The following is a 26468-nucleotide window of genomic DNA, read 5'->3' as shown; positions in this document are numbered from 1 at the left end:
CCAAAATAAAGAAAATCAGATGCATTGCACTTGGAATCTTGGGCCAGATTTTCCAGTCTTTGATGGTTGGTGACCAGATGTGCAGTCCAAGACGCATTTCTGGACTCCAGAATTTCTGGACTCTATAGAAATTGCTGGACAACTTCAAATTTCCAATATACAATTCCCCGCCACAGTGGACCATCTGAAAGAATTTTCAACTAAGAGCTTGAGATTTCAGACAATTCTGACAGACCTGGATCATTTCCAGGAAATACTGGATGGAAGAATCCTAAACTAATTGCTGTGTGTACAAGAATACCCATCTCACCAGTCTGCTTGCTAACCTACCCACTTACCTCTGCCACCATTCACACATCCTCTAACAGACTGAAAAGCTTAAGTACATCCAAAATGCTGTTTGGAAGGAATTCCCAGAATTTTGATGGACATTGAAGTGACTGTTGACATAGTTTATTTGTGATATGGAGGGCAGGGAGGTCCCATCCATTTTTTGGCCTTATCCTTCTGGTTCAGAGGGGTCACCCGTTTGGAAGTGTCTGGTTGAATTCTGGAGTACGAGTTGATACACACCACTACCACTGTGTTCGTGGTAAAGGAGTTGAATGATGAAGGTAGCGGTTGAAGTGCCAATCAGATGGACTGGTTTTTCAGTCTGGATGTGTCATCCTTCTTGAGTGTTGTTAGAACTGAAGTCATCCAGGCAGGTGAGGAGTATTCCATCATATTCATGACTTGGACCTTTTTAGGCCTAAGAGCCTAAGAAAGCAGAGTATGAACATCTCACTCAATCTCTTGAGCCTGCTGTGTCATCCAATGGGAACGTTGTTAATCTTCTCCTTTAAACACCATTTTCCTGCACTGTCAGTATCCCTTGCTGTTCGTAAGGGGTAGATATCTGTCAGTCTCAACCTTGAAATCTTCTTAGCGATTGAGCCTCCACAGCCAGGGCATGGAGGTTTAAAGATTGACCACCCTCTGAGCAAATAAATCATTCCTCACCACCCTCTGAGCAAAGAAATCATTCCTGATCTGTGTCCTGAGCCAACTGCTCTGAGACCTTATGCCCTCGTTCTCAAACCAACCTTCTCCCTTCCCAACCCAAGTGCCATCCCCAAAAACAAAATCACAGGGACCATCATTTCTGCATCTACTCTGTCAATTCCTGTAAGAATCCGACAGCAAAATAATTATTGAACTGAACATTCTATTTTTACAGTTTCCTCCCAGTGACTTTATACTTTGATTTGCAGTAAGTGTGTACTCTGAGATTTTAGAGGCAATGAACTAAATGGAAAGAGGATGAAATGCCCATTGAAAAAAAAAGTCTCAACAAAATGTTTTAAATACTGTATGCTGTACAATATGAAATGTCCAACTTTTAATTGGGTACGGTGTACTACAGAGGCAATGAGTGCTGGTGACAGCCACGAAGAGGGGAGACTGGTCTACCGGTTTGGAGGACTACCTGTTGGATCTTTTGCTCAGCCATCTGTGAAGCCTTTAATACCCAAAATTGCTCATGCTTTGTTTATGGATGTTACCCATGATAATGAGTCCTTGATTGAGGTACAGTATCATTAATATTTATTGTTAATGTTTATCAGCAAACAACACTACAATTATAAATTGTTTATCCCTATATTATAGAGAGCTGAATATTTTTGTGCCCAATAAAATTTGTCTTGCTAGCATGGTGAACTTATTCAGGGAAACTCATGTTTGAAACACATGGACGTAACTATGAAAGTAGTACTGGAAAGCTCCTTTGTTTTCTTTAGCTAGTCTTAGCGAGGTTTGACACATAAACACACAAATAGAGAGTGGGCCATGCCACCAGTGCTACAGCCAGAGGCTCACTGATGATGTTACCTAGCATGGTGATGAAACGTCTGAAAACGAACCTTCCAGCTCAGCGAGCAAACCTCCATCCACATCCTTTAGCTAGTTTATTTTGTAAATGTTAATATTGTTGTGCTTTTACTTTCCTATAAATGAGCCAAGGCACCTAGGCTGCAGGCATCAACACGGTAGTTTGACCAGGGTTTTGGTTACAAGTAATTATGTCCTTTTGAGATGAGGTGAGTTATTTAATTTTTCTTCCCCGAAAACGAGCATGTTTTAAAAACAATCAAGCATTTAATCATGTATACATATACTAAATATTGATGAGTTAAAAGTTGAGGTTACCTGTTCTGATGTGAAGTTTGTTACGTTGTTGCTAGAACCAAGAGATGCCTTTTCAATGCTGGTAAGGATTGGTTTAAAACCGACAAGATGTATAGGTATAAAGGGAGAAAAACAGAGACCCCAGAGGAACATAGGAAGCACGGGGGGAATGCAAGAAAGCAATTAGGAGGGAAAGAAAAAGCATGAAAAAAAATGCTCATGGTCAAGGTTAGGGAGAATCCCAAGATATTCTACAAGTTTAGCAAGGGGAATAGAATAATCAGGGAAAGGATGGAGTCCATTAGGGACCATGGACAATCTGTGTGAAGCTGAAGGGCATTAGTAGAATGTTAAAGGAGTACTTCACATTTCTGTTACTCTCGAGAAAGTGGATGCAAATTGAGGGTTGGAAAAGATGGACCGTGGAGTTCTTGAGCCTAATCTTATATCGGATTGATATAAGAAATTAGATATTGAAAACTTTGGTGGGTTTAAAGGTGAACATATCCCCAAGAATAGATGAATTGTTTTCCAGGCTGCTGTGGGAGACAAGGGAGAAAAAACAGCCCTGATCCTTTGGGGAAGTGCCAAGGGACTGGAGGACAGCTAATGTAGTTCCACTTTACGTGAAGAGTGGTAGAGCTAGACCAGGGAACAATAGATCATCAACGGTAGGGAAACTACTGGAGAAAATTCTGAAGAAGAGACTTAATCTCCACATCGAAAGTAATGATTTGATCAGGGATAGTTAGCATAGCTTTGCAAAGTGGAGGTCATGCTAAACAAATTTAATTGCATTTTTCAATGGAGTCACCAAATGTTTCGATGAGCATAAGGTAGTTGGTGTTGTTTATATGGATTTCAGCAAGGTCTTTGAAAAAGTCCCTTATGGGAAACTGATAAAGTAAAAGTAGTGGGATCCAGGGTAACTTGCTAAGTTGGGTCTAAAATTGGCTTGGTGTCAGGAGACAGATGGTGTTGACATAAAGCTGTTTGTACAACTGGAGGCTGATGTGCATTGGCATTCTACAGGGATCACTGCTGGGATCCCTTATTGTTTGAGATAGTCATAAATATGGGATTACTTATCACTGATAAGTAAGTGTGCAGATGATACAATGATTGGCCAGGCAGTTGCTTGTGAGGAGGAAGATCTTACATTACAGGAAGATATTGGCAGATTGGGCAGATCAATGGGAGATTTAGAATTTAATCTCAAATGTGAGGTGTATGCACTTTGAAAGTAACAAGACGAGGGGATATTCAATGAATGTCAGGACACTAGAAAGGTCAGAGGAGCAGAGAAATCTTGGGGTGCTTGTCCACATCTCTGAAGATGGCTGGACAGGTTGATAGGGTAGTTAAGGCATACAGGGTGCTTGCCTTTATCAGTCACGGCATAGATTATAAGAGCAGGGAGCTTTTATTGAATCTGAGAGGGATGCAAAGGAGATTCACCAGAATATTGTCTGGAATGGAACATTTCAGCTGTGAAGAGAGGCTGGGTAGCTCAAGTTGTTTCCTTTGGAACAGAAAAGTTTGAGGGAGGACCTGATTGAGGCATATAAGGTTATGAGAGGTGTAGACAGAGTCAGTAGAAAATAATTGTTGCTCTTATTTGAATGATCTATAACAAAGGGCACGTTTTTAAAGTGAAAGTTCCTCAAATTTGGGTCATCGGGATCTGGAATATATTGCTGGCAGGGTAGTTAAGATGAGTAACCTCTTAACCTTTAAAAGGTATGAGCACTCTATGTTTAAGGTGATGGAGCCAGTGATGGTAAGTGTATTTTTAGTGGCACAAACTCAATCGACCAAAGATATGGTACGCTGTGATTTTACATGAGAATTAAAATGCAAACTACATTTATGAATTTCTACTTGGATCAAAATGTCTCTTAACTTTGATTATATATAATTGTCTTTATTTTACAGCATCGTTCTGTTTATGATCCTCTTCCCAGTTCAACTATTGTTTCTATGGCATGCTGTGCCTCAGGAAGCACAATGGGTTACGATTACCTGGTACCCCATCAGGTTTGTCTGTAGGATTTATTTTTTACAATAGACTTTAAGTATTTTCATCTTTTATAATGTCTCTACAGAACATTGATTTCTGATTAATAGAAAATTATAGCAAGCAAACTTTTCTTTCAATTATTTTCAATAAAAGTTAATACCATAGTGGGAAATAAGCAAGGACATTCTTTTTTTATATAATTTACCAGTGACAGGTATTGAAATCCGAGAAAGGCAGACATAAATTTTTGTGATGCATGATTAGTTTAGTCATTCATTGTCAATGAATATTTTCCATTATAAGCTGAAACATGAATTTAGATCATAAAAACTTATAATATATTTTTAATATCAGTTTTAAAAGTTAAAGCAATAGTAACAGATCGTGTACTTACAATTTGTATTCTCTGTAAGATAACACATTTGTTCTAAAATCTGAGAAACTACTGTATTTCCCCTGCTTTTTCAGGATGAACTTTAATAAGCCAATAAGCAGAAGTGATGTTTCATCCAGAAATTTGTTGAAGCACAAATCTCTGCTAATTATGATGTGTTAAATATCATTGGACTAATACTTTCAGTTTTTTTTTAAAAAACTGAGAAAGCATATGAATGTGAGATATGCTGTGGTGTTTGTCGAGCTTAGCAATTTCAGTCTTCCCTCCTCTTTTCCTCCCTGCGATGTGATTGTTATTGTCCTTAATTTTAATTGTACCATTTGACATTTAAAGCACATACTGCGTTTTTTTTTTCATTTTCAGTAATTAATATTCAACTCTTTATTTTCTCTGCTTCTGGTGTTAATAGATATCTGTAGTTTCAGAGGAGAGGCTATACCCCACATATAATCCTAATGCACGTCCAGAATATCTAGGGGAAGTAAATCAGCAGAGTGGAATCATTGCAGGAAAGTTCGCAATTAACAAACTTCACCGTGAACTTGGAGCTAATTCCTTCTATCAGGTGTGGAAAATGTAATTTTCTGTTCTTTAAATTTATACACAGGATTATGCATCTGATTTATTCATAATAGCCTTTTTGTTTGAATTGGAAAATTGTTGCACAGAATTTGAGATACTTTGTATTTAAATATAGTTGATGTACATTTTAGGTGTATGTGGATCAGTTGGATGAAGACACAGTGGCAGTTACACGACATTGCCCAAGTAACCACAACTCAGTAGTGGCTGTGTCACGTACTGCATTTAGAAATCCAGATACATCTTACTATAAGACTGACCTGTCTCCAATGTACATCCCAGGTATTATTTCTGCTTTTTAAAAATAAATTAATACAGAAATGATTAATAGTTGCCCAACTTTAATAAATTTATATGAACTACTTGATAGCATGGTGATTGGGAAACCTTAATTCAAGTTTCTAATTTGTTTATTTCAAAAAGCAACAAAGACTTGCATGTCTTTAGAAAAAAAAATATTTTTTACTAAACGAGTATGGTACTTTTCCATACGTTTATATTAAAAAAATGATTAAATTGTTCAATAAATATACAATAAATAGTGTAAAGGAGAAAGCACCTTTTCACTTGCTTACATTGTCACTTAGTGCTTGTGCTGTGCTTAACAGTTTATTTCATTGAAGAACATTAGTAATATAATCAAGGTATAATACAGAGGACTCAAACCCAGCATACACTACCATTTAATTTGCTGCAGTCAATAAGAAATCGGACATATTAGAATAAAATCTAATCTTGTTATAATAAAATCCTTGACAACCATTTCCTTAAATTCAACATAATACCATCATTTACATTTTTCATAGCCTACACCTTGCAGTATAATACAATTAACCACTGTTAATATCTTGCACATTCTCCCACCTTTCTTTAAGCAAAAATATTTTTATATTTAATTACAAAGTGATTTACACAAAAAGTCCATTTTCATCATCCTCATTACACCAAGTTGTCTCTTTTCAAGGCAATCAGTAATTGCTTGGAGGAGGATTTCCTTTCTGTAAAACAAACTGACGACCAGAGTGATTTGCATCAACTCACCTATTTTCAGGTTTTAAAAAAATTATTTCCTTTCATGCTAGTCAAGTCAATCCTCAGCAATGTCTACTGGACAAAGTGTCACTGAGAAACATTAAAGAAACATTAAAAAACATTTAAAGGTAAATAAATCTCCAGGATCTGATCAAATGTATCCTAGGACGTGTGGGAACACAGGAAAGAAATTGTGGAACCTCTAGCAGAGATATTTGTATCATCTACAGCCATAGGTGAGGTAACAGAGGGCTGGAGGCTGGCTAATGTTGTGCCTTTATTTAAGAAAGGCTGGAAGGAGAAGCCTGAGAACTATAGACTAGTGAGTCTGATGTCATTGGTGGGTAAGTTGTTGGAGGGGATTCTGACCGATAGGATTTGCATGCATTTGGAGAGGCAAGGACAGATTAGGCATTGTCAATATGGCTTGTGCATGGAAAATAGTGTCTCAAACTTGATTGCGTTTCTTGTGGACATAACCAAAAGGATAGATGAGGACAGAGTGGTAGACATTGTCTGTGTGGAAGTTAGTACAGGTTGTTTTGGGTTAAAACAGGTTTTGATGGTGCAATTTGATGTAACATTGCTGAGGAATTAGGGATCGGTATTTTGGAGAACACTTTTCTCTGTTCGCCCTAGTGTGATTCCAGTGGGAATTGGTTCGTGCCCTTTGTGCTCCACATGCGCAATGTTGGTGCCGTTCAGCTCATGTACCAATGTCCGCTTCCATCTGCTCATGTGCTGATGCCCATTCCATTCTGCACACGCATGACGTCGGTGCCATTCTGCACAGGCGTAATGTAGGTGCTATTCTGCTCAGGCACCGATGTCAGCGTTCTTCCGGTCATGTACTGATGCCCATGATGTTTTGCACATGTGCATTGCCGGTGCCTTTCTGCACAAGCGCTGCTGTCCGTGTCATTCTGCATGTGTGCTGATGTCAGCACCGGTCTTTGTGCCATACTGAGTATCACCGATGTCAGCTGCTGACAGAGCAGCTTTCTGTGAGAGGTATTGTACAGAGAGCAGCTTTCTTACATTTTTTTAAATGTACTGTGTTAAATTTACTTGTTTTGATAATAAATATGATTTCAACCTTCATTCAGGCTGTGTTAGACTTTTGGGTGATTGATTGAGCGATTGTTAGTGATATTTTTCCCATAGACCCCATTATTTCTATTAAGAGATTTTGTATTAAGCGAGGTTTCACTGGACCACAGCAATAGCGTCATGGAGAATTACCTGTAAAGCCTTTGATAAGGTATAGCACAGCAGACTAATTAATAAATTTGGATTCAAGGAGAGATTAGATTAGACTAGACTTACAGTGTGGAAACAGGCCCTTCGGCCCAACAAGTCCACACCGACCCGCCGAAGCGCAACCCACCCATACCCCTAACCTAACACTACGGGCAATTTAGCATGGCCAATTCACCTGACCCGCACATCTTTGGACTGTGGGAGGAAACCGGAGCACTCGGAGGAAACCCACGCAGACACGGGGAGAACGTGCAAACTCCACACAGTCAGTCGCCTGAGTCGGGAATTGAACCCGGGTCTCAGGCGCTGTGAGGCAGCAGTGCTAACCACTGTGCCACTGTGCTGCCCACAAAATTTCTTTTGCCTATCAAACACATGCTCCAAGTGAGGATCGAACTCACAACCTCAGCATGGCTCATTCTGTACTGTCATATAAGTACCACGTGCTAACCAATTGCACCACAGGAGCTCTTAATTGCACAACAGGAGCTTTGAGCTTGCCAATTGGATGCAAAGTTGGTTTGACAGTAGGAGTTGGAGGGTGGTGATGGAGGGTTTTTTTTGGACTGGAAGTCTGTGAGCAGAGGTGTTCAGCAGGGATTGGTATTGGATCCACCTTTGTTTGTCATTTAATATAACCGATATGGATGAGAATTTAGGAGGCATGGTTCGTAAGTTTGCAGATGACACTAAAATTAGTGGTATAATGGTCAACGAAGAAGATTACCTAAACTTACAAAGCAATCATAATCAATTGGGCCAATGGGCTGAGGAGTGGCTGATGAAGTTCAACTTGGATAAATGCAAGGTGTTGCATTTTGGTGAAATGAACAAGGATGGGACTTAATCAGTTAATGGCAGTGCTGTGTGTAGTGTTGGCAAACAGAGAGACCAAGGATACCATAGTTCTTTGAAAGTTGCATCAGAGAGAGTAGTTAAGAAGATGTTTAGCAAGTTTGCCTTTATTGCTCAGATTATTGAGTGTAGGAGTTGGGGCATCATGGTGAGGTCGTACAGAACATTGGTTAGGCAACTTTTGGAGCACGGTGTATAATTCTGGTTGCCCTGCTTTGAAAAGATATTATTAAACTGGAGAGGGTTCAGAAAAGATTTACTAAAATGTTGTTGGGACTGGAGGGGTTTGAGTTATAAAAAACAGGCCTGATACGCTGGCCCTTTTTTTACTGGAGTGTAGGAGGCTGAGAGGTGACTTTGTAGATGTTTATAAAATCATGAAGGGTGTAGATAAGGTGCATAGCAAATGTCTTTCTCATAGGGTAGAGGAGTTGAAAGCTAGGGAGTATATTTTAAAGATGAGAGGAGAAAGGGCCCTTTTAAATCTGAGTGGCAACTTTTATACACAGGAGGTGGTCTCTATGTGGAACGAACTGCTAGAGGACATAGTAGATGCAGGTACAGTTACACCATTTAAAAGGCATTTGGACAGGTACATGAATAGGAAAGGTTTAGAGGGATATGGGCCAAATGCAGGCATGCAGGTTGGCATGGATGAGCTGGACCGAAGAGTCTGTTTCCATGCTGTATGAGTCTCTGACTTTATAATAGTTATCACTCTGATGATCTGTAGGCACTTTTTTGTGTTTGCCTCTTGTTTAGGATTACCTTCAGAATACTGTATAAATATACCACTCTATCACCAGTGTTTCTGCAGCCCAGATACTGCTCAGTATCTTTTTCTTCATTGACTACCTAGGCCAATACACACATTTATTATGTTTTTGTAGCAAGGATATGATAAAACTTGCCATAAAAGAATATCTATTCAGAAGTTTGGCATGTGAAATATCACTAAAATAGATATGCTTCATACTTTCTGGATCATCTGAGGCTTAAAAACTTCAGTGCATTTTCAGAATTTTTTCATCTGATCTTAAATTTCCTCAAAATAGTGTGTTCCATTCTAATACTCAGACGCAACACATTTATAGCTAGTATTGGGTCAAGTTTGAGTGCACAGCCATTTTAAAGTCGAATCCTATTTCTTGACTAGTCTATTTCTTTCTGATACCCAATAAATATTTCTTCATTCTTCATTCACTGTTATTTTCTAGCATATATTTTATGCTTTTGGTAATTGTCCTTTGTGAAATATAGTCCTATCCATTGCTTCAGTCCCATTTGTCCATATTCAAACAGTTCCTTACCTGCCATGCACTACTCGCTACACGTGTACCTGAAGAGCATGATGTCTGATCATTTTCTGTTAGTGTTCAGATTCCACAAATATATAATCAATACTGATTAACCTTGAGGAAAGTATCTAATAACTCTATTGCCATGTTTGAGAATCATTGTTTGTCCACCCCTGCCTTTCAACTTAACCTGGCCTTTTCACTCTTTCTACCCTTCTCTCTGTAACACATTCATTCAGCAGGATTTATTTTTCTGATGCCGTTAGGCAGTGTTGCAAAGGTTGTTTAATTTTTCTTTGAAACCTCTGCTTTGATGAATGCCCTTCTCGTGGCAAGCAGCATATGCGAGTGATAAGGTAAATTGGAACTAATTGGTGTCTCTTCCAAAACTTGTGGATGATCATACATCACTGAAGGCATTTGTTGATTTCTCCACTAAACCAATTGATATTGACATGAGTCCCAAGCATTTAAAGTAAGTTCTTACATGGAGTGCTTATGCCAGAGTAGATGTTAGTTTACCACTTCATCAACTGTTATTTTGAGAAACGTTCCATCATTCACTGCATGACTTTTTTTTTGCAAGACACATTACTGAATGGTCTTTGCACTGCTGTGTCCATTATTACAATGTTCATATTTTAACATCCCTTTACATTCTCTGTTAGTAAGTCTCCAATCCGTGCCTCCTCAATACTAATTAAACACTTACTTAGATGGTAGCCTCAATCTTTTCCCAATCCATTTCCCTGTTATCTTGTCATAATTTCTTTTTTTAAAACTACATATTAATGTAAGTTGAATCTAGCTGCCATGTATAAGATGAAACTGGATCAAACATCTCATGACACCAGGTTATAGTCTAACAGGTTTAGCTTTGAAAGACAAGCTTTCGGGGCTTTGCTCCTTCATCAGGTGCTAGTGACTCTCTGCAGAAATTACCTCTAGAATAGATCTCTGACTGCGACTTAACTGATACTCCACAGTACTTCTTTTTTTCTGCATGCTTAAAAGTCTTTTTACATAAAATACTCAAAACTGAGAATTTTGAGCTTTCTCAGCTTCTAATACCGATTTCAAACTAAAAATCTACTGGTTTGGTAGTTGCACAAACTGAACTATCTTTTCCCCTTGTCAAAAATCACACAACACCAGGTTATAGTCCAATAGGTTTATTTGAAAACCCAAGCTTTGGTAGCCTCACTCCTCCTTTTCCTGAGTGACTGCGATTTCTGTGAACAGTCCTGAACTCCTGTCTAGAGAGAAGCTAAACTTGCTTCCCGGTCCCGGTCAGGTCGCCCTTGCACAGCTGCAAAAACATTCTGTCACTGGGTTTTTTTTAAACTAAAATCAATCATTCATTACTCTAAATGGAAATCAAACTAATGGCCGTGAATGCGTACTCTACAGTCTATACAGTATAAACAATTTTCCATTAATACACCACGAGAGTAGACAGCAAGACTCGATTACTCTATAACTGGCTTTATGAGCAATACTGGAGTGAAGTCATTGTTTCACAAGGACACCGACCTTGATTTTATTAGAAAAAAAACCACACTGTAAATAAGCCATTTTCATCTAACTCTGTGGTCAAATTGAACTGCCCAAAATTATATGAATGTATACATTTAAATTATACCTCTTTCATCACAATATCACCTTTTTATTACAGGTAAAATAACTGAAATTGTAATGGAAGCCAGGACGGTGCAGAGACAGACTGATGATTACAGAAGAGATAAATATTTCATTAATGGATTACCTCGATATACAGTGAATATCAAAGAACATATTCAGGTGAAAAGCATATCTCTTTATATGGTATTACTGATTTTCTCATGAATTAGATCATTCATGCTTGGCCCATAGGCTACACTGTTGATGTTTCATCCTGAATTGTTGCCTTGACAGTTTTTATTGCTTGTGATCTTTGCCACTGCCTACTACTTGCAGGGTGGACAGAGGCGTTTCCAAAGCTTACCTCAGCTTGAATAGGAATTGAGTCCACACTGTTAGCATGGGTTTGAATCATGCACTAACCATCTAGTTTGCTGGCCCCTTTATGATATTAGGGACGGCATAGTGGCTTAGTGATTAGCACTGCTGCCTCATAGCACCAGGGACCTAGGTTCGATTCTAGCCTTGTTCGAATGTCTGTGTGGAGTTTGCATGTTCTCCCCGTGTCTGCGTGGGTTTCCTCCGGGTGCTCCAGTTTCCTCCCACAGTCCAAAGATGTGCAGTTCAGATGAATTGACCATCCTAAATTGCCCATAGTGTTAGATGCATTAGTCAGAGGGAAATAGGTCTGGGTGGGTTACTCCTCGGAGGGTCGGTGTGGGCTGAAAGACCTGTTTCCACATTGTAGACAATCTAATCATCTCGTCTGTAGATTGTTATGAAAGTACATTAGGGCAGTTGTGCGCTTTGATAAGATTGTTAATACAAAAGTTTCAGTTGCTAATTTCATGTTCATTTTCCAGTTAAGTGACAGCACCATTGTTAAGACAGAGGTAACTTCTAAAGATCGCAGCGAGTATGTGTACAAAATCAACTTTGAAAACTTTCCTCCTGGAAGCATCATTATCTTTCGGTAAATGAAGTTGTACAATTTTGTGCCAAATAAATTGTGTTTATACAATTTTAATTGCATTTACTTCAGTTGTCTCTAAAATATTCTTCATTTCACAACTATGTCTTTGTAGAGTGACCCTTGATGCAAAGGCCCAGGAAACAGTTGGACTTCTTCGCCATCATCTTGCTCAATTTAGCCCTCATTATAAAGTTGGCAGTATTGCTGACGATGCTCCTGTAACAATACTGACTCAACCATTTAAATCGTAAGTGGCAGATTTTCTCTGATATAGTTAGAGAAATTAAAATAAAACTGTGAAAACGTAACTCAAATTTTATCAAACAGTAAGAAATAAGATATAGACTGAAGTCATAGTTGATCTACATTGACACCTGACGTTTAGCCAAAAAATGCTTAATTTCTCACATAGCAAGTATAATTTGACCCTAGTTTCTGAGGGATTATTGGAGTTAATTAATTCTATAATTAAAAAAATACTTGTGAAATTGGCCATCGGGACAAAACCATAAATTACAGCCAGCTAATGTGATTCTCACAAAGTAATTGGTTTTACAGCGTTAGTGTCATTTCAGCTCCTTGAATCATCCCAAGGAAATGGGCTCCTACTGATTTAGGAAGAATGACCTGGAAAGAAGTGAGCAGGAGGATGAAGCAGTGACCATTCTCAGTGCTGGTGTGGGCTTCTTAGGAAGAACTTCATCCAAAGTTTCTGTAGGCAGTGAGGGAAGATATTACCCAAGGCCCATTTTGCTGCTGAGCAAGCATCTTTTGGTATGTGCCAGTGCACAATGCAGGTGCTATCTGCCAATGGGGGAGCAATAATGCTGCCCATCAAACTCTCCTGTTTTGGCTTTGATGTGAGTAGTTGTGGTTGTAGAGGGCATGGTGCTCAGGGCAGTGCTGAGAATGAAGAGGGTTCGGGCAGAGCTGATGGGTTGACTGGAATTCCAGCTGCAAATGTGTTGCTGGTCAAAGCACAGCAGGTTAGGCAGCATCTCAGGAATAGCAGACCTCATTTTTGACTGGAATTCCATACTTTCATTGGGTTGGCAGGCAGATCCCAGTAGGCCACATTGGTGGCTCGGGGGATATTGAGGTCGACGTGAGGTAGAGATCAGAGCAAGCTTGTAGCTGGGTGGAGGCTGGAAGGAATTTGGACATGGTGGAAGTGGTGGGGCATTCTCTGCTTTTAATATTTATCATAGGACGCTTAAGGGAATAAACTAACTTAAACATAACTGTGTCTCAGCAGCTAACCTTAACAAAAATGCATGACCCTACAATAATGTTCATAAGCAAATTTGAAGATCAGTACTTTCTACTAAAATCACTCAAGTTTTAAGATTCTATTCCTTCTAAAGTAATTTTGCTGTCTGAGAATCATAGTTTTCTAAAGTTCTAATATAACATGGCTTCTTCTAATAACTCATAAAGTATACCATTTTGCCCGTATTCTTTTGACTGGCAAGTGTTTCAAACCTTACCTTGAAAATCATCAAGACAAAGGAAATAGACACTTTGTTATCAGAGGGTTTCAATTCTACAGGAATTGCTGCAAATTCTGCTGCGTATAATCAGAAATTATAGTTTGAAGTGTGGTAGACTCAATCTGTCACTTCTGTAAACTGCTAGACCCCTGAACCCATATCCTAACAATCTGTACTTTTTACAAAGAGGTGCGTATGTGATTATTCTTCTATAAAGTGACATAGTGATAGAGGTCACTAGCTTGAGGTCCAGGTTCATGCACTGGGGTCATGAGTTCAGTCTTATCATGGCAGCTGGTAGAATTTAACTTGACAAATTTAAAGTTAATCTCAAAGGGCCCTTGTGGTGCAGAGGTAGTGTCCCAACCTCTGAGCCATAAGACCTTCAAGTCTCACATGCTCCAGAGGTATATGCCTGGACAGGTTGATTTTAAAACCAAATCTATACCCTTGTGGTCTAGTGAATAGTGTCTTTGGGCCAAAATCAGAAGGCCTGTTTTTTGAGTGCTACCTGCAATGACAACTCAACAGGTTGGTTAGAAAATGTCTAAAACTAATCTCAGTAATGATTGAGATTATATTCCCTACAGTGTGAAAACAGGCCCTTCGGCCCAGCCAGTCCACACCGGCCCTCCAATGAGTAATTGGCCCAGACCCATTTCCCTCTGACTAATGCATCTAACACCATGGGCAATTTGGCATGGCCAGTTCACCTGACCTACACATCTTTGGACTGTGGGAGGAAACCTGAACACCCGGAGGAAACCCATGCAGGCACTGGGATAATGTGCAAACTCCACACAGACAGTCACCCAGGGCTAGAATCGAACCTGGGATCCTGGTGCTGTGAGGCAGCAGTGCTAACCACTGAGCCACTGTGCTGCCCCAATTGCTGTCAATTGTTGTGAAACCCATTTAGTTCCCTTTGTATGGAAGAAAATATGCCATTCTTGCCTGATCTGGCCAAGATGTGACTCTCAGTAATATAGCTGGTTCTTAACTGCCTTCTGGACTGGCCCAGTAAGCCAACCTGTTCAAAGCTAATTGCGTTTGGGCAAAAATATTGGTCTTGCCAGTCACTTCTGCACTGTGTGCAAGAATAAAGAAAATGAATAGTTTTGCAGATCAGGAAATAGAAAATTATATAGCTGATCAACAAATATGAATTGCTTTTACTTGTAGCTAAAGTATTGTTTTGCTATAATTTATATTGTGTCCGCTTGATCCTGTGTTTCTGTTTGCAAATAATCAACAGCGTTGCCTCTGATATTACACTGGCTGATCTTAATCTGCTGCTTTACCGATGTGACTTTGAGGAACAGGAGGACGGGGGTGGCTGCTATGGTATTCCACATATTGGACCCTTGAAGTATGCAGGCTTGCAAGGTACATGGGCCTTGGTTTTGATTGCATTTATCCAGATATGAGTTATTTAACTCAGTTGGTTTGCGATGCAGATAAAGCCAACAACATAGGTTCAATTCCTGGCTGAGGTTGCCATGAAGGACTTTTGTTCTAAACCTCTAAACCTTGAGGGCGGCACGGTGGCACAATGGTTAGCACTGCTGCCTCACAGCGCCTGAGACCTGGGTTCAGTTCCCGACTCAGGCAACTGACTGTGTGGAGTGTGCACGTTCTCCCCGTGTCTGCGTGGGTTTCCTCCAGGTGCTCAGGTTTCCTCCCACAGTCCAAAAATGTGTGGGTCAGGTGAATTGGCCATGCTAAATTGCCTGTAGTGTTAGCTAAGGGGTAAATGTAGGGGTATGGGTGGATTGCGCTTCGGCGGGTCGGTGTGGACTTGTTGGGCCGAAGGGCCTGTTTCCACACTGTAAGTAATCTAATCTAATCTCTTCCCTTGTCTGAGTCCTTATGATCCTCCGTGTAAACCACCACCAATCATCTCTGTCCATTGAGAGAGCAGTTCCATGGTCCTCTGGAACTATGATGACTCTATCCAGATATTCAGGTCTATTTTAAATTAATATATGGAACAAATTACTGCAGCAACCTTGATTTGTTAAAGTTCTGCGTAATATTCATTTGTTTCTTATAAAACTGCACAGATAAGCTGAGTTTGGAATTTCAGGAGGCAGCTTAATTACAACTTCCATTTCTATGTTTTTGAACATACTTTGTCAAATTCTGAAAATGAACCTGAACAGCAGTGAAATTTTAAGACCATTCAGGGAGCTGTGGTGTTTGGTAAGAGACTGGAGAAGGATAGAGGGAGGTAAAGCAGAACAGCAATTTAAAACTGGAGATTTCCTTGAGTCTCAGCTGGGTTAAGCTAGTGAATAAATAGGTGTACGTACCAGCAAAGTGAAGGTTCAGCTCCATGTAGAGGAGTGGGAGATCACAATTGCCTTCACTATCCTCAGGTTATAAAAGAACGGAAGCAGAGTTTATCCTCATGATTGCTCTCCAGCTGCCTATTTGAACGCGCATGTGTGGATAAAGCTGTAAAGCGATGTCTTTCGATGATTAGGCCACTGACTACTCGCTGTTGACTACACTGAAGGATTATCATTAAACACAACAACAGTTTCTCAGTTAAAAACCAATGCCTTTAGCTTGAGAGTTAGGGTACATGGGGAAATAAGATGGAAGAATACAGTAAAATAATTGTCCATGCATTATCCGTTGGAAACACTGGGTGGCAGTACTATGCTTCCAAGACCAATTCCAAGTCAACTTCCAGTATAAGTTTTTAGTTTAATGGTAAACTGCCAATTGAAATAATCTAAATTTAAAAAGCCTCCTGGCCCTTAAAATTTCAATTACATTTTCTGGGGGTTATAGTTTGCATGATCAATCAGAACACAACACCTTCCTTTTAAGTTAAAGGATAGAATTACAGTATATCTCTGCAGCTAATTTGAACTAAGTCTGCTGTGCTCTACTTAGGGTTTATATCAGTACTTGCGAATATTAGACCTACGAATGACCTTGGACATCCTTTATGTGAAAACCTGAGGGCTGGAGACTGGATGATGGACTATATTTCTAATCGTTTGATTGCACGTGGAGGCAAACTTGAAGAGGTATGAGCTTAATTGATGTGTTGTGAGTTATGTTTTCAGCTATCTTGGTCCCCAACCGACTTTCCTCTTTCAAGATTCTCCTCAACACTCATCTCTCTATATCTACTTTTTAGACACCTGATCTCCTTTTGTTAAGTTTAGAACAGTACAAAATAAAAGTCCTTGTACATTTTAATTAATTGTTATCATTTGTAATCAAATTTTTGAACATGCATTTGAATCCTTTCCTTTAAAGATGTAGGACTGAATAAAGAATTAAATTTCAGTAGCACATTTAAATTTCAAGAGCTGCTTGTTACTTTTTGCAGAAATTCTACTCGTTCAGAAGTTTGACCACAGAGTAGCTCAGTTGACACTTCCTCAAATCCCAAGTTAGAGTGTGGGGAGTTCCACTGCAGACACCTGAGCAGATAATCTGGGCTGACACTCCAGTGCAGTATAAAGCAGGTGCTGTGCTGTTGAATGTGGCATATTTCAGCCACATCTTTAAAACCGATCCTAGTCTGTGTTCCCAGCTGGAAACTAAAGTGATCCTGTGACATTTCTTAGGAGAGCACAGCATTTCCCCTTATGCCTCAACCAGTATTTATCCCTCAACAAAATTCACCAAAGAGATACGCAGGCAAAATGACTAGGAGGCAGTCTGAGGTCATAGGTCGAGTATGCTTCTTTAAAAAAGGTGTCTTACACTTGTAAGCAAAGCAAATAACAACAGATTGGGAGCCTGTTTAACTTGGTGGAAAAGTGTGAGATGTAGACCCCATCAAATTCTCAAGTTGTAAGTCTAACATGACTCAGTGGAAGGTAGCTCAACTCACCATTTTATTACTCAAACAGCTAGTAATGGATAACAAATGCTGGCTTAGCAGGTGGCTCCCATGTCTCATTAATGAATGAATTTTTAATAAATGGTTTTATACTAAGTGATTGTATGTTGCGTTTGATCATTATTACAAGTACTTGTGTTGCAGAAATGAAGAATTTTGATCATGGCTTGTGATTTAGAAAAAGTAAATCAATACTTAAGTGACATTTTGTATTTTATTAGAAACGTAGTACATCATATAATGACATTCTGTTTTCTAATAGATTGGTAAGTGGTTTGAAGCAATGTTTGCTTTCGTCAAAAACCTACCTCGCTACCTTATCCCGTGCTACTTTGATGCAATCCTTGTTTGGGCATACAAAACTCTTGTGGACATAACATTGAATCAAATGTCAAGGTGCGTTTGATGCTAAAGCTGGAACAAAAATATATTGGTGATGAATTGTAATGGTGGTGCAGAAGGTTAGGATGATAATATTTTAACCTGTAAAGCCTTCACACACAAAGTGAAAAACTTTAGACAAGAAAAGGGGGAAATGTCATGAATGTGCAAAAGACATCAAGCCTGACAGTAAACATTTTTATTAATTTTTCATGACTTTAAAGGAGTAGCTTGACATATCTGATGATGGGATATGTCACCCCCCACCAACCCACTCTTTTCAATCCTCCCACTTCCTCCAAACTAAAGGAGTTGCCATGGGCACCCGCATGGGCCCCAGCTATGCCTGTCTCTTCGTAGGATATGTGAAACAGTCTATCTTCCACAACTACACTGGCACCATCCCCCACCTTTTCCTCCGCTACATCGATGACTGTATCGGCGCTGCCTCATGCTCCCGTGAGGAGGTTGAACAGTTCATCAACTTTACCAGCACCTTCCATCCCGACCTCAAATTCACCTGGACTGTCTCAGACTCCTCCCTCCCCTTCCTAGACCTTTCCATTTCTATCTCGTGCGACCAAATCAACACAGACATCTACTATAAACCGACTGACTCCCACAGCTACCTGGACTACACGTCCTCCCACCCTGCCCCCTGCAAAGACGCCATCCCATATTCCCAATTCCTTCGTCTCCACCGCATCTGCTCCCAGGAGGACCAGTTCCAATACCGTACAGCCAAGATAGCCTCCTTCAAAGACCGCAGATTCCCCCCAGACGTGATCGACGATGCCCTCCACCGCATCTCCTCCACTTCCCGCTCCTCCGCCCTTGAGCCCCGCCCCTCCAACCGCCACCAGGACAGAACCCCACTGGTTCTCACCTACCACCCCACCAACCTCCGTATACAGCGTATCATCCGCCGTCATTTCCGCCACCTCCAAACGCACCCCACCACCAGGGATATATTTCCCTCCCCTCCCCTATCAGCGTTCCGCAAAGACCACTCCCTTCATGACTCCCTCGTCAGGTCCACACCCCCCACCAACCCAACCTCCACTCCCGGCACCTTCCCCTGCAACCGCAGGAAATGCAAAACTTGCGCCCACACCTCCTCCCTTACCTTTCTCCAAGGCCCCAAGGGATCCTTCCATATCCGCCACAAATTCACCTGCACCTCCACACACATCATCTATTGCATCCGCTGCACCCGATGTGGCCTCCTCTATATTGGGGAGACGGGCCGCCTACTTGCGGAACGCTTCAGGGAACACCTCTGGGACGCCCGGACCAACCAACCCAACCACCCCGTGGCTCAACACTTCAACTCTCCCTCCTACTCCACCGAGGACATGCAGGTCCTTGGACTCCTCCATCGGCAGAACATAACAACACGACAGTTGGAGGAAGAGCGCCTCATCTTCCGCCTGGGAACCCTCCAACCACAAGGGATGAACTCAGATTTCTTCAGTTTCCTCATTTCCCCTCCCCCCACCTTGTTCAGTCAATTCCCTCAGACTCAGCACCGCCCTCCTAACCTGCAATTTTCTCCCTGACCTCTCTGCCCCCACCCCACTCTGGCCTATCACCCTCACCTTGACCTCCTTCCACCTAACACATCTCCATCGCCCCTCCCCCAAGTCCCTCCTCCCTACCTTTTATCTTAGCCTGCTTGGCACACTCTCCTCATTCCTGATGAAGGACTTGTGCCCGAAACGTCGAATTTCCTGTTCCTTGGATGCTGCCTGACCTGCTGCGCTTTAATCAGCAGCACATTTTCGGCCTCATATCCAGTGATGATCAGTTAGGAACACGGGACCGTATGGACCCTCACCGTTACTACCATTTGGTGAGATCTTAGCTGATCTGCATCTGAAAGTCATTTGTTATTCATTCTTTCATTTCTGTTTTTCAAATATGTTTTCGTGTTTTAAGCTAGCCTTGGGGAATAGTTTTCCAGATTTACACCATAACCCAAAAAAAGTGGTTTTTCATTTCACCCCTAAGTAGTCTTGCTCTAATTAAAATGTTCTCAAAGCACCCTGCAGAGGTAGTAGAGGCAGGCATGCTAAATTCATTTAAGGTGCATCTGGACAGATGCATGAATAGGTGGGGAGCAGAGGGGTACAGATCTTTAGGAATTGGGCGTTAGGTTTCGACAGTGGATTTGGATCAGCACAGGCTTGGAGGCTGAAGGGCCTGTTCCTGGGCTGTAAATTTTCTTTGTTCTCTGTTCACCTGCTCTGTTTCTTATTATATATTCCAGCTCCTGATGAAAAGGCTTTCTATCATGTTAATTATTTTATTTCCACTAAATCTGAGAATCTATCATCTAAACTGTTTAACCTGTCTTTATAATTTAACCTGTTTAGCCATTTTATTGTTGTGGTTCTGTTCGCCGAGCTGGGAATTTGTATTGCAGATGTTTAGTCCCCTGTCTAGGTGACATCCTCAGTGCTTGGGAGCCTCCTGTGAAGCGCTTCTGTGATGTATAGTGGTTTGAATCTGCCTCTTCCGGTTGTCAGTTCCAGCTGTCTGTTGCAGTGGCCAGTATATTGGATTCAGGTTGATGTGCTTATTGATTGAATCTGTGGATGAGTGCCATGCCTCTAGGAATTCCCTGGCTGTTCTCTGTTTGGCTTGTCCTATAACAGTCGTGTTGTCCCAGCCGAACTCATGTTGCTTCTCATCTGAGTGTGTGGCTACTAAGGATAGCTGGTTATGTCGTTTCGTGGCTAGTTGGTGTTCATGGATGCGGACCATTTGCTGTCTTCCTGTTTGTCCTATGTGGTGTTTTGTGCAGTCCTTGCATGGGATTTTGTACACTACATTGGTTTTGCTCATGCTGGGTATCAGGTCCTTCACTGAAAATGTGTTGCTGGAAAAGTGCAGCAAGTCAGGCAGCATCCAAGGAACAGGAAATTCGACATTTCGGGCATAAGCCCTATCGGGCCCTTCGTCCTGGTGAGTTGTTGTCTGAGAGTGACTGTTGGTTTGTGTGCTGTTATGAGTCCTAGTGATCGCAGTAGTCTGGCTGTCAGTTCAGAAATGTTTTTGATGTATGGTAGTGTAGCTAGTCCTTTGGGTTGCGGCATGTGCTCGTTCCGTTGTCTTTCCCTTAGGCATTTGTTGATGAAATTGCTCGGGTATCCATTTTTGGCGAATACATTGTATAGGTGTTCTTCTTCCTCTTTTTGCAGTTCTGGTGTACTGCAGTGTGTTGTGGCTCTTTTGAACAGTGTCTTGATGCAACTTCTTGTGTGTGTGTTGGGGTGGTTGCTTTCGTAGTTTAGGACTTACAACACCCCCAGATTCTATGGACTACCTAAAGTGCACAAACCAAACATCCCGCTCAGACCCATAGTATCACCACCAGGGACACCATCACACAAACTGGCTAAAGAACTACAGCAGAAACTGAAACACCTGATCAGCAGATCCAGACACACTATACAGTCAATACAGGAATTCTTGGACATCATCAGAAATATACACATAGACAAGGAAGAAACTATGGTCTCATTCGATATAACGGCACTGTTCACCTTTATCGACAAAACCCTAGCCAGAGAAACAATAGCCAACCTGCTGGACATACAGAACCGACAACAAGATGGGGAATCTATCAACAAAGACTACATACTGAAACTACTGGACCTGTGCCTCACAACACACTTCACATTCAACAACCAAATATATGAACAAATCAACGGCACAACCATGGGCTTACCCATCTCTGGACTCATAGCAGAAGCGGTAATGCAAAGATTAGAACAGTCTTACCGCAAATTCAACCCAAACTCTGGGTCAGATATGTAGATGATACCTTTGTAATCATTAAAAACACAGAAATAGAGAACACACACTGGATCATTAACGCCACCCTTACAGGAATCCGATTCACTAGAGAGGAAGAAAAGGGCAAAAGTAAAAAGAATGACTGTAGATGCTGGAACCAGATTCTGGATTAGTGGTGCTGGAAGAGCACAACAGTTCAGGCAGCATCCGAGGAGCAGTAAAGAGAGAGGAGGAAAACGTCTTCAAGGCAGGCATTTTTGCAAGAGGTTTGCTGATGAAGGGCTTTTGCCCGAAACTTCGATTTTACTGCTCCTCGGATGCTGCCTGAACCACTGTTCTCTTCCAGCACCACTAATCCAGAAGGAAGAAAAGGACAACCAACTCCCCTTCCTAGCCGTGATGGTACAGAGAACACCGAACGGAGAATTCACCACAAAGGTATACAGGAAAGCCACACACACAGACCAAGTCCTAAACTACGAAAGCAACCACCCCAATACGCACAAAAGAAGTTGCATCAAGACACAATTCAAAAGGGCCACAACACACTGCAGTACACCAGAACTGCAAAAAGAGGAAGAAGAACACCTATACAATGTATTTGCCAAAAATGGATACCCGCGCAATTTCATCAACAAATGCCTAAGGGAAAGACAACGGAATGAGGACTTGCACAACCCAAAGGACTAGCCACACTACCATACATCAAAAACATTTCTGAACTGACAGCCAGACTACTGCGACCACTAGGATTCATAACAGCACACAAACCAACAGCCACTCTCAGACAACAACTCACCAGGACGAAGGACCTGATACCCAGCATGAGCAAAACCAATGCAGTGTACAAAATCCCATGCAAGGACTGCACAAAACACTACATAGGATAAACAGGAAGACAGCTAACAGTCTGCATCCATGAACACCAACTAGCCACGAAACGACATGACCAGCTATCCTTAGTAGCCACACACGCAGATGGCAAGCAACATGAGTTCGACTGGGACAACACTACTGTTATTGGACAAGCCAAACAGAGAACAGCAAGGGAATTCCTAGAGGCATGGCACTCATTCACAGATTCAATCAATAAGCACATCGACCTGAACCCAATACACCGGCCACTGCAGCGGACAACTGGAACTGACAACTGGAAGCGGCAGACCCAAACCACTATAAATGCCGGAGGAAACATCACAGAAGCGCTTCACAGGAGGCTCCCAAGCACTGAGGATGTCACCTAGACAGGGGACGAAACGTCTGCAACACAAATTCCCAGATCGGTGAACAGAACCACAACAACGAGCACCTGAGCTACAAATCTTCTCCCAAACTTTGAACATTTTATTGTTCTGATAAATCTGTGCAGCAACTCAGGACCTGGACAGGGGGTTACATCAAGATACAATAACAGTGGCCCAGGGCTCCAAGGGCTTGTTGTTCTTTGGCTAGAAATCAAGCCTTAATGACAGCACTCTAGCTTCTGTGGAAGAAGATTCAGGGTTCAAACCCCATTCCAGAGATTTGTGCATATAATCTGTCTGATGTTTCAATGCAGTACTGACACTGAGCTGCATTACTAGAGATGCTGGATCAGATCACCTCTTTTAGGTGAAAACAAAATAGACCGAGAAGAACAGGGAGGTTTCCTAAGTTCCTGGTCATTAACAACTTGTCCTTCCAGTTATCTCATGAGCATTTGCAGGTTCTAGCAGCACAAACCTTGGCTGCTAAGCTTTCATAGATTACAACCATGACTGCAAAAAGTTCTTCCATTGGCTAGTAAATGCTTTGGAATATCCTCAGATTGTGAAGAGACCAGCTATTCATTATTATAGATTTGTAGTAGTGCTAAATTTAATTTATTATTGCTCCCAGATTGTGATGGCAAAGCTTGTGCAGCTAGATTTAATGAAGCATTGGAGTGCCCAATAAGGAACTTTACCCCCACCACTGCCAACAGATGAGATCCTTCTACCACTGCTGTGATTGCAGTGGGGGCAGATGGGTGGGTACATTGCAAGCAAACTGCCTGATGGATTTAACATGTTCTCCCTGCCTTCTGATGTTAACATATGAGCATTAAATCCATGGTGATTCACTCCTTTTAACAAAAAGGTAAAGTTAAGTCACCATAATGCTACCTCTTTCTACAAAGAGAGATCACTGATGGTGGTTTAACCTGAAGGTCACCACACCTTAAAGGAGGGGAGAGATTGAGAAGGAGAATCCTTTATGGTAACATCAACCAATGCAGCAATTGAACCCATGCTTTCAGCATTGCTCTGCTTTATAAACCATCCATCTAGCCAAATGAGCTAACCAACCCCATTTGTTTTATTAATTGTGCATTGTCAACAGCCATAACATTGCTGGTTGGTCCCCAAATGTATTTAGATTTTTCATTTAAGAAGGTGGGCAGGGCTGATAGTTGGATTTGCACAAAGGAATAATTGATAAAATTGGGCATTTATGCTGTGTATAGCTTTAAATTCTTAATGCTAAGATTTCTACTGATAGAATTTTCATTTTCTTGTAGTTTTGTGCAGAATGGCTCATCATTTGTGAAGCAACTTGCTCTGAGCTCACTGCAGATGTGTGGAGTGGGAAGGTTTCCTGCTCTTCCAAAACTGTCTGAATGCATAGAAGGTGTTCCGACTAGACATAATTACATTACTGGTGAGATCGAGCAGTGCTGTGTTTCGTTAGCAGCAGGTAAACAACACTGCTTCTGATCATGTACTTAAATATTTTATTATTAAAAAGTTTATTATGATGTCGTTTTCACAAAGCTGAAATTCAGAAATCCTAGGCAACGTGTATTATCCTAATTTTCCTGTTTTACAACTAATCTCAATGTTTTTTAAAAAAATTGTCAAAACAAGTCCATGTAACGAGAACAATTTTGTCCATCGTTTTCACATTTTGGGATATTTCGAATTTGATATCTTCTGTATCATTGGGGAAATGTTTAACATTTTGGAGCAAGATTGTCATAATGAGTTAGTACTATTTAGCATTTGACTCCGTAGCAAACTTATAATGTGAAAAGGGTGTTCTACTCACAACATGATTTTGTATGAATGTGAATTGCTCACACTGGAGTACCGTGTAACAGGAGTAATTTCCTTCTACATTGATTTGCTGAAAGGAAATTGCACCTCTTTATTTTTTGATTCTATCTCTTCTAAATAGGTTTTTCAAATTTCTTACTAAGGGTTACCACACTTTTCTGCTGGATTATTCCGTTGTTGGGGTAGAGATACTTTCATTTCTCTCCGAGGTCTAATGCTGGTAACGGGACGCTACGTAGAGGCCAGGTAAGGAATTATCATATGTAGAATCTGAGAAATGTTGGAGAGAATTTTTCCAGGCAAATGTGTGTGTATGTGCAGTGGCTATTCAGCCCAAAGGGAGTTATTCTATCCATGGTACTGTGCCTGTGCAATCTCCACAATGGAACAAGCCATACTTCTGTCTTTTTTTTTGTGCTCTTGGCAAACTCCAATCTCTTTGATTTACATTTGTCTCTACATCCAAATTTTGTTTTCTGAAAATATAGTGAAACTTCACTATATATATGTAAGCTACACACTACAGTCCTTTTTAACTAGTGCATGTTGGTTGAGTCTGCAGACATCAGAGGAGTGACATTATGATTCTTGATTTGAAGATGCCAGTATTGGATTGGGGTGGACAAAGTTAAAAATCTCACAACACCAGGTTAAAGTTCAACAGGTTTATTTTGAAGTACAAGATTTTGGAGTGCTGCTCCTTCGTCAGGTAGCTAGTGTAGCTATAACCTGGTGTTGTGAGATTTTTAATATTATGATTCTTGCAATGCTTTAAGGTTCTTTGTGCTGCACTTGACCAGAATTAATTTATTGTTGTTGGTGAGTTTGGAGAAAAGGATCTTTAAATCCTGCATTATTAAATGAGTACTCCTATTTTTCATTTTGCTCTGATTGAATTTCAAAGAAAATTTGTACAACCTTTTTTTCTGAAACCCAAGAGGATGACATAATAAAAACAAAAGCAGAAAATTCTGGAAACATTCAGCAAGTGAGGCAGCATCAAGCGAATCGATGTGATATTACTTCAAAGTAATGACCCTTTGTCAAAACTTGGAAAGTGCGTAAATGAGCAACTATCATTTTTTTTGTCAAAGAATCGCACTAACAAGAGCTGTGTGTTGCACAAAAAGCATGTCGCTCCTCTTTAGTCCTAGAAGCCATTTTGAATTTTTTTGGTGGGTAATCTAAATGAAAAATGGCAGTAAATTCAAGAATAAAGACATGATGTGTTAGTTTGTTCAAAATTAAAACTAAAGCAAAAAATGCTATAAAATCTAAGCAGTTCAGGCAAAATCTGTGAAAGACACTGAAGTTAATGGATGGAATTTTCCCGGCCCCCCCAAATGTTGAGTCAGTTAGGAAGATTTGCTAAGATTGAAAAATGAGATTCCTGATGCTGATTAAAGTAAGTCTGATTTTTCATCCAAGGTTTTAATGGCAAGTTGAGAATCTTACGAGTGAGTAGTGAGTCCTGTTTGCATGCACTAACATTTGATCATGACCATGAGGTATAGGAGCAGACATGGGCTCTGTTCGGTGTGATATGATGGATCTTATAATCCTCAATTTCACTTTCCTGCCTTATCCCATAACCCTTGATTCCTTTACTGATCAAAAATATGTGTTTCAGCCTTGACTTAACAACCTG

At 40.8% G+C, this 26468-nt stretch overlaps 1 protein-coding gene and 1 non-coding gene across 3 annotated transcripts in view; one reads left to right on the top strand and one right to left on the bottom strand.

The window, feature by feature from the left end:
* agla (amylo-alpha-1, 6-glucosidase, 4-alpha-glucanotransferase a) overlaps positions 1-26468 on the top strand; it is a 97870-nt gene that overhangs the window by 46181 nt on the left and 25221 nt on the right. For both annotated transcript variants that reach the window (XM_060830569.1, XM_060830570.1), the window contains exons 14-25: positions 1406-1569; positions 4105-4206; positions 4996-5151; positions 5300-5450; positions 11289-11413; positions 12097-12206; positions 12319-12453; positions 14952-15082; positions 16601-16737; positions 17827-17960; positions 24286-24461; positions 24964-25066. In XM_060830569.1, the coding sequence (XP_060686552.1) occupies positions 1406-1569; positions 4105-4206; positions 4996-5151; positions 5300-5450; positions 11289-11413; positions 12097-12206; positions 12319-12453; positions 14952-15082; positions 16601-16737; positions 17827-17960; positions 24286-24461; positions 24964-25066 (1624 nt within the window). The remainder of the gene's footprint in view (positions 1-1405; positions 1570-4104; positions 4207-4995; positions 5152-5299; positions 5451-11288; positions 11414-12096; positions 12207-12318; positions 12454-14951; positions 15083-16600; positions 16738-17826; positions 17961-24285; positions 24462-24963; positions 25067-26468) is intronic.
* trnai-uau (transfer RNA isoleucine (anticodon UAU)) lies at positions 7837-7929 on the bottom strand. The gene is given in 2 exon segments: positions 7837-7872; positions 7892-7929. It is a non-coding gene; the product is annotated as a tRNA-Ile (tRNA).

The sequence above is a fragment of the Hemiscyllium ocellatum genome, chromosome 9 (assembly GCF_020745735.1).
Source record: "Hemiscyllium ocellatum isolate sHemOce1 chromosome 9, sHemOce1.pat.X.cur, whole genome shotgun sequence".
NCBI classification, from domain to species: Eukaryota; Metazoa; Chordata; class Chondrichthyes; order Orectolobiformes; family Hemiscylliidae; genus Hemiscyllium; species Hemiscyllium ocellatum.
This window is presented reverse-complemented; position numbering and strand designations above follow the sequence as displayed.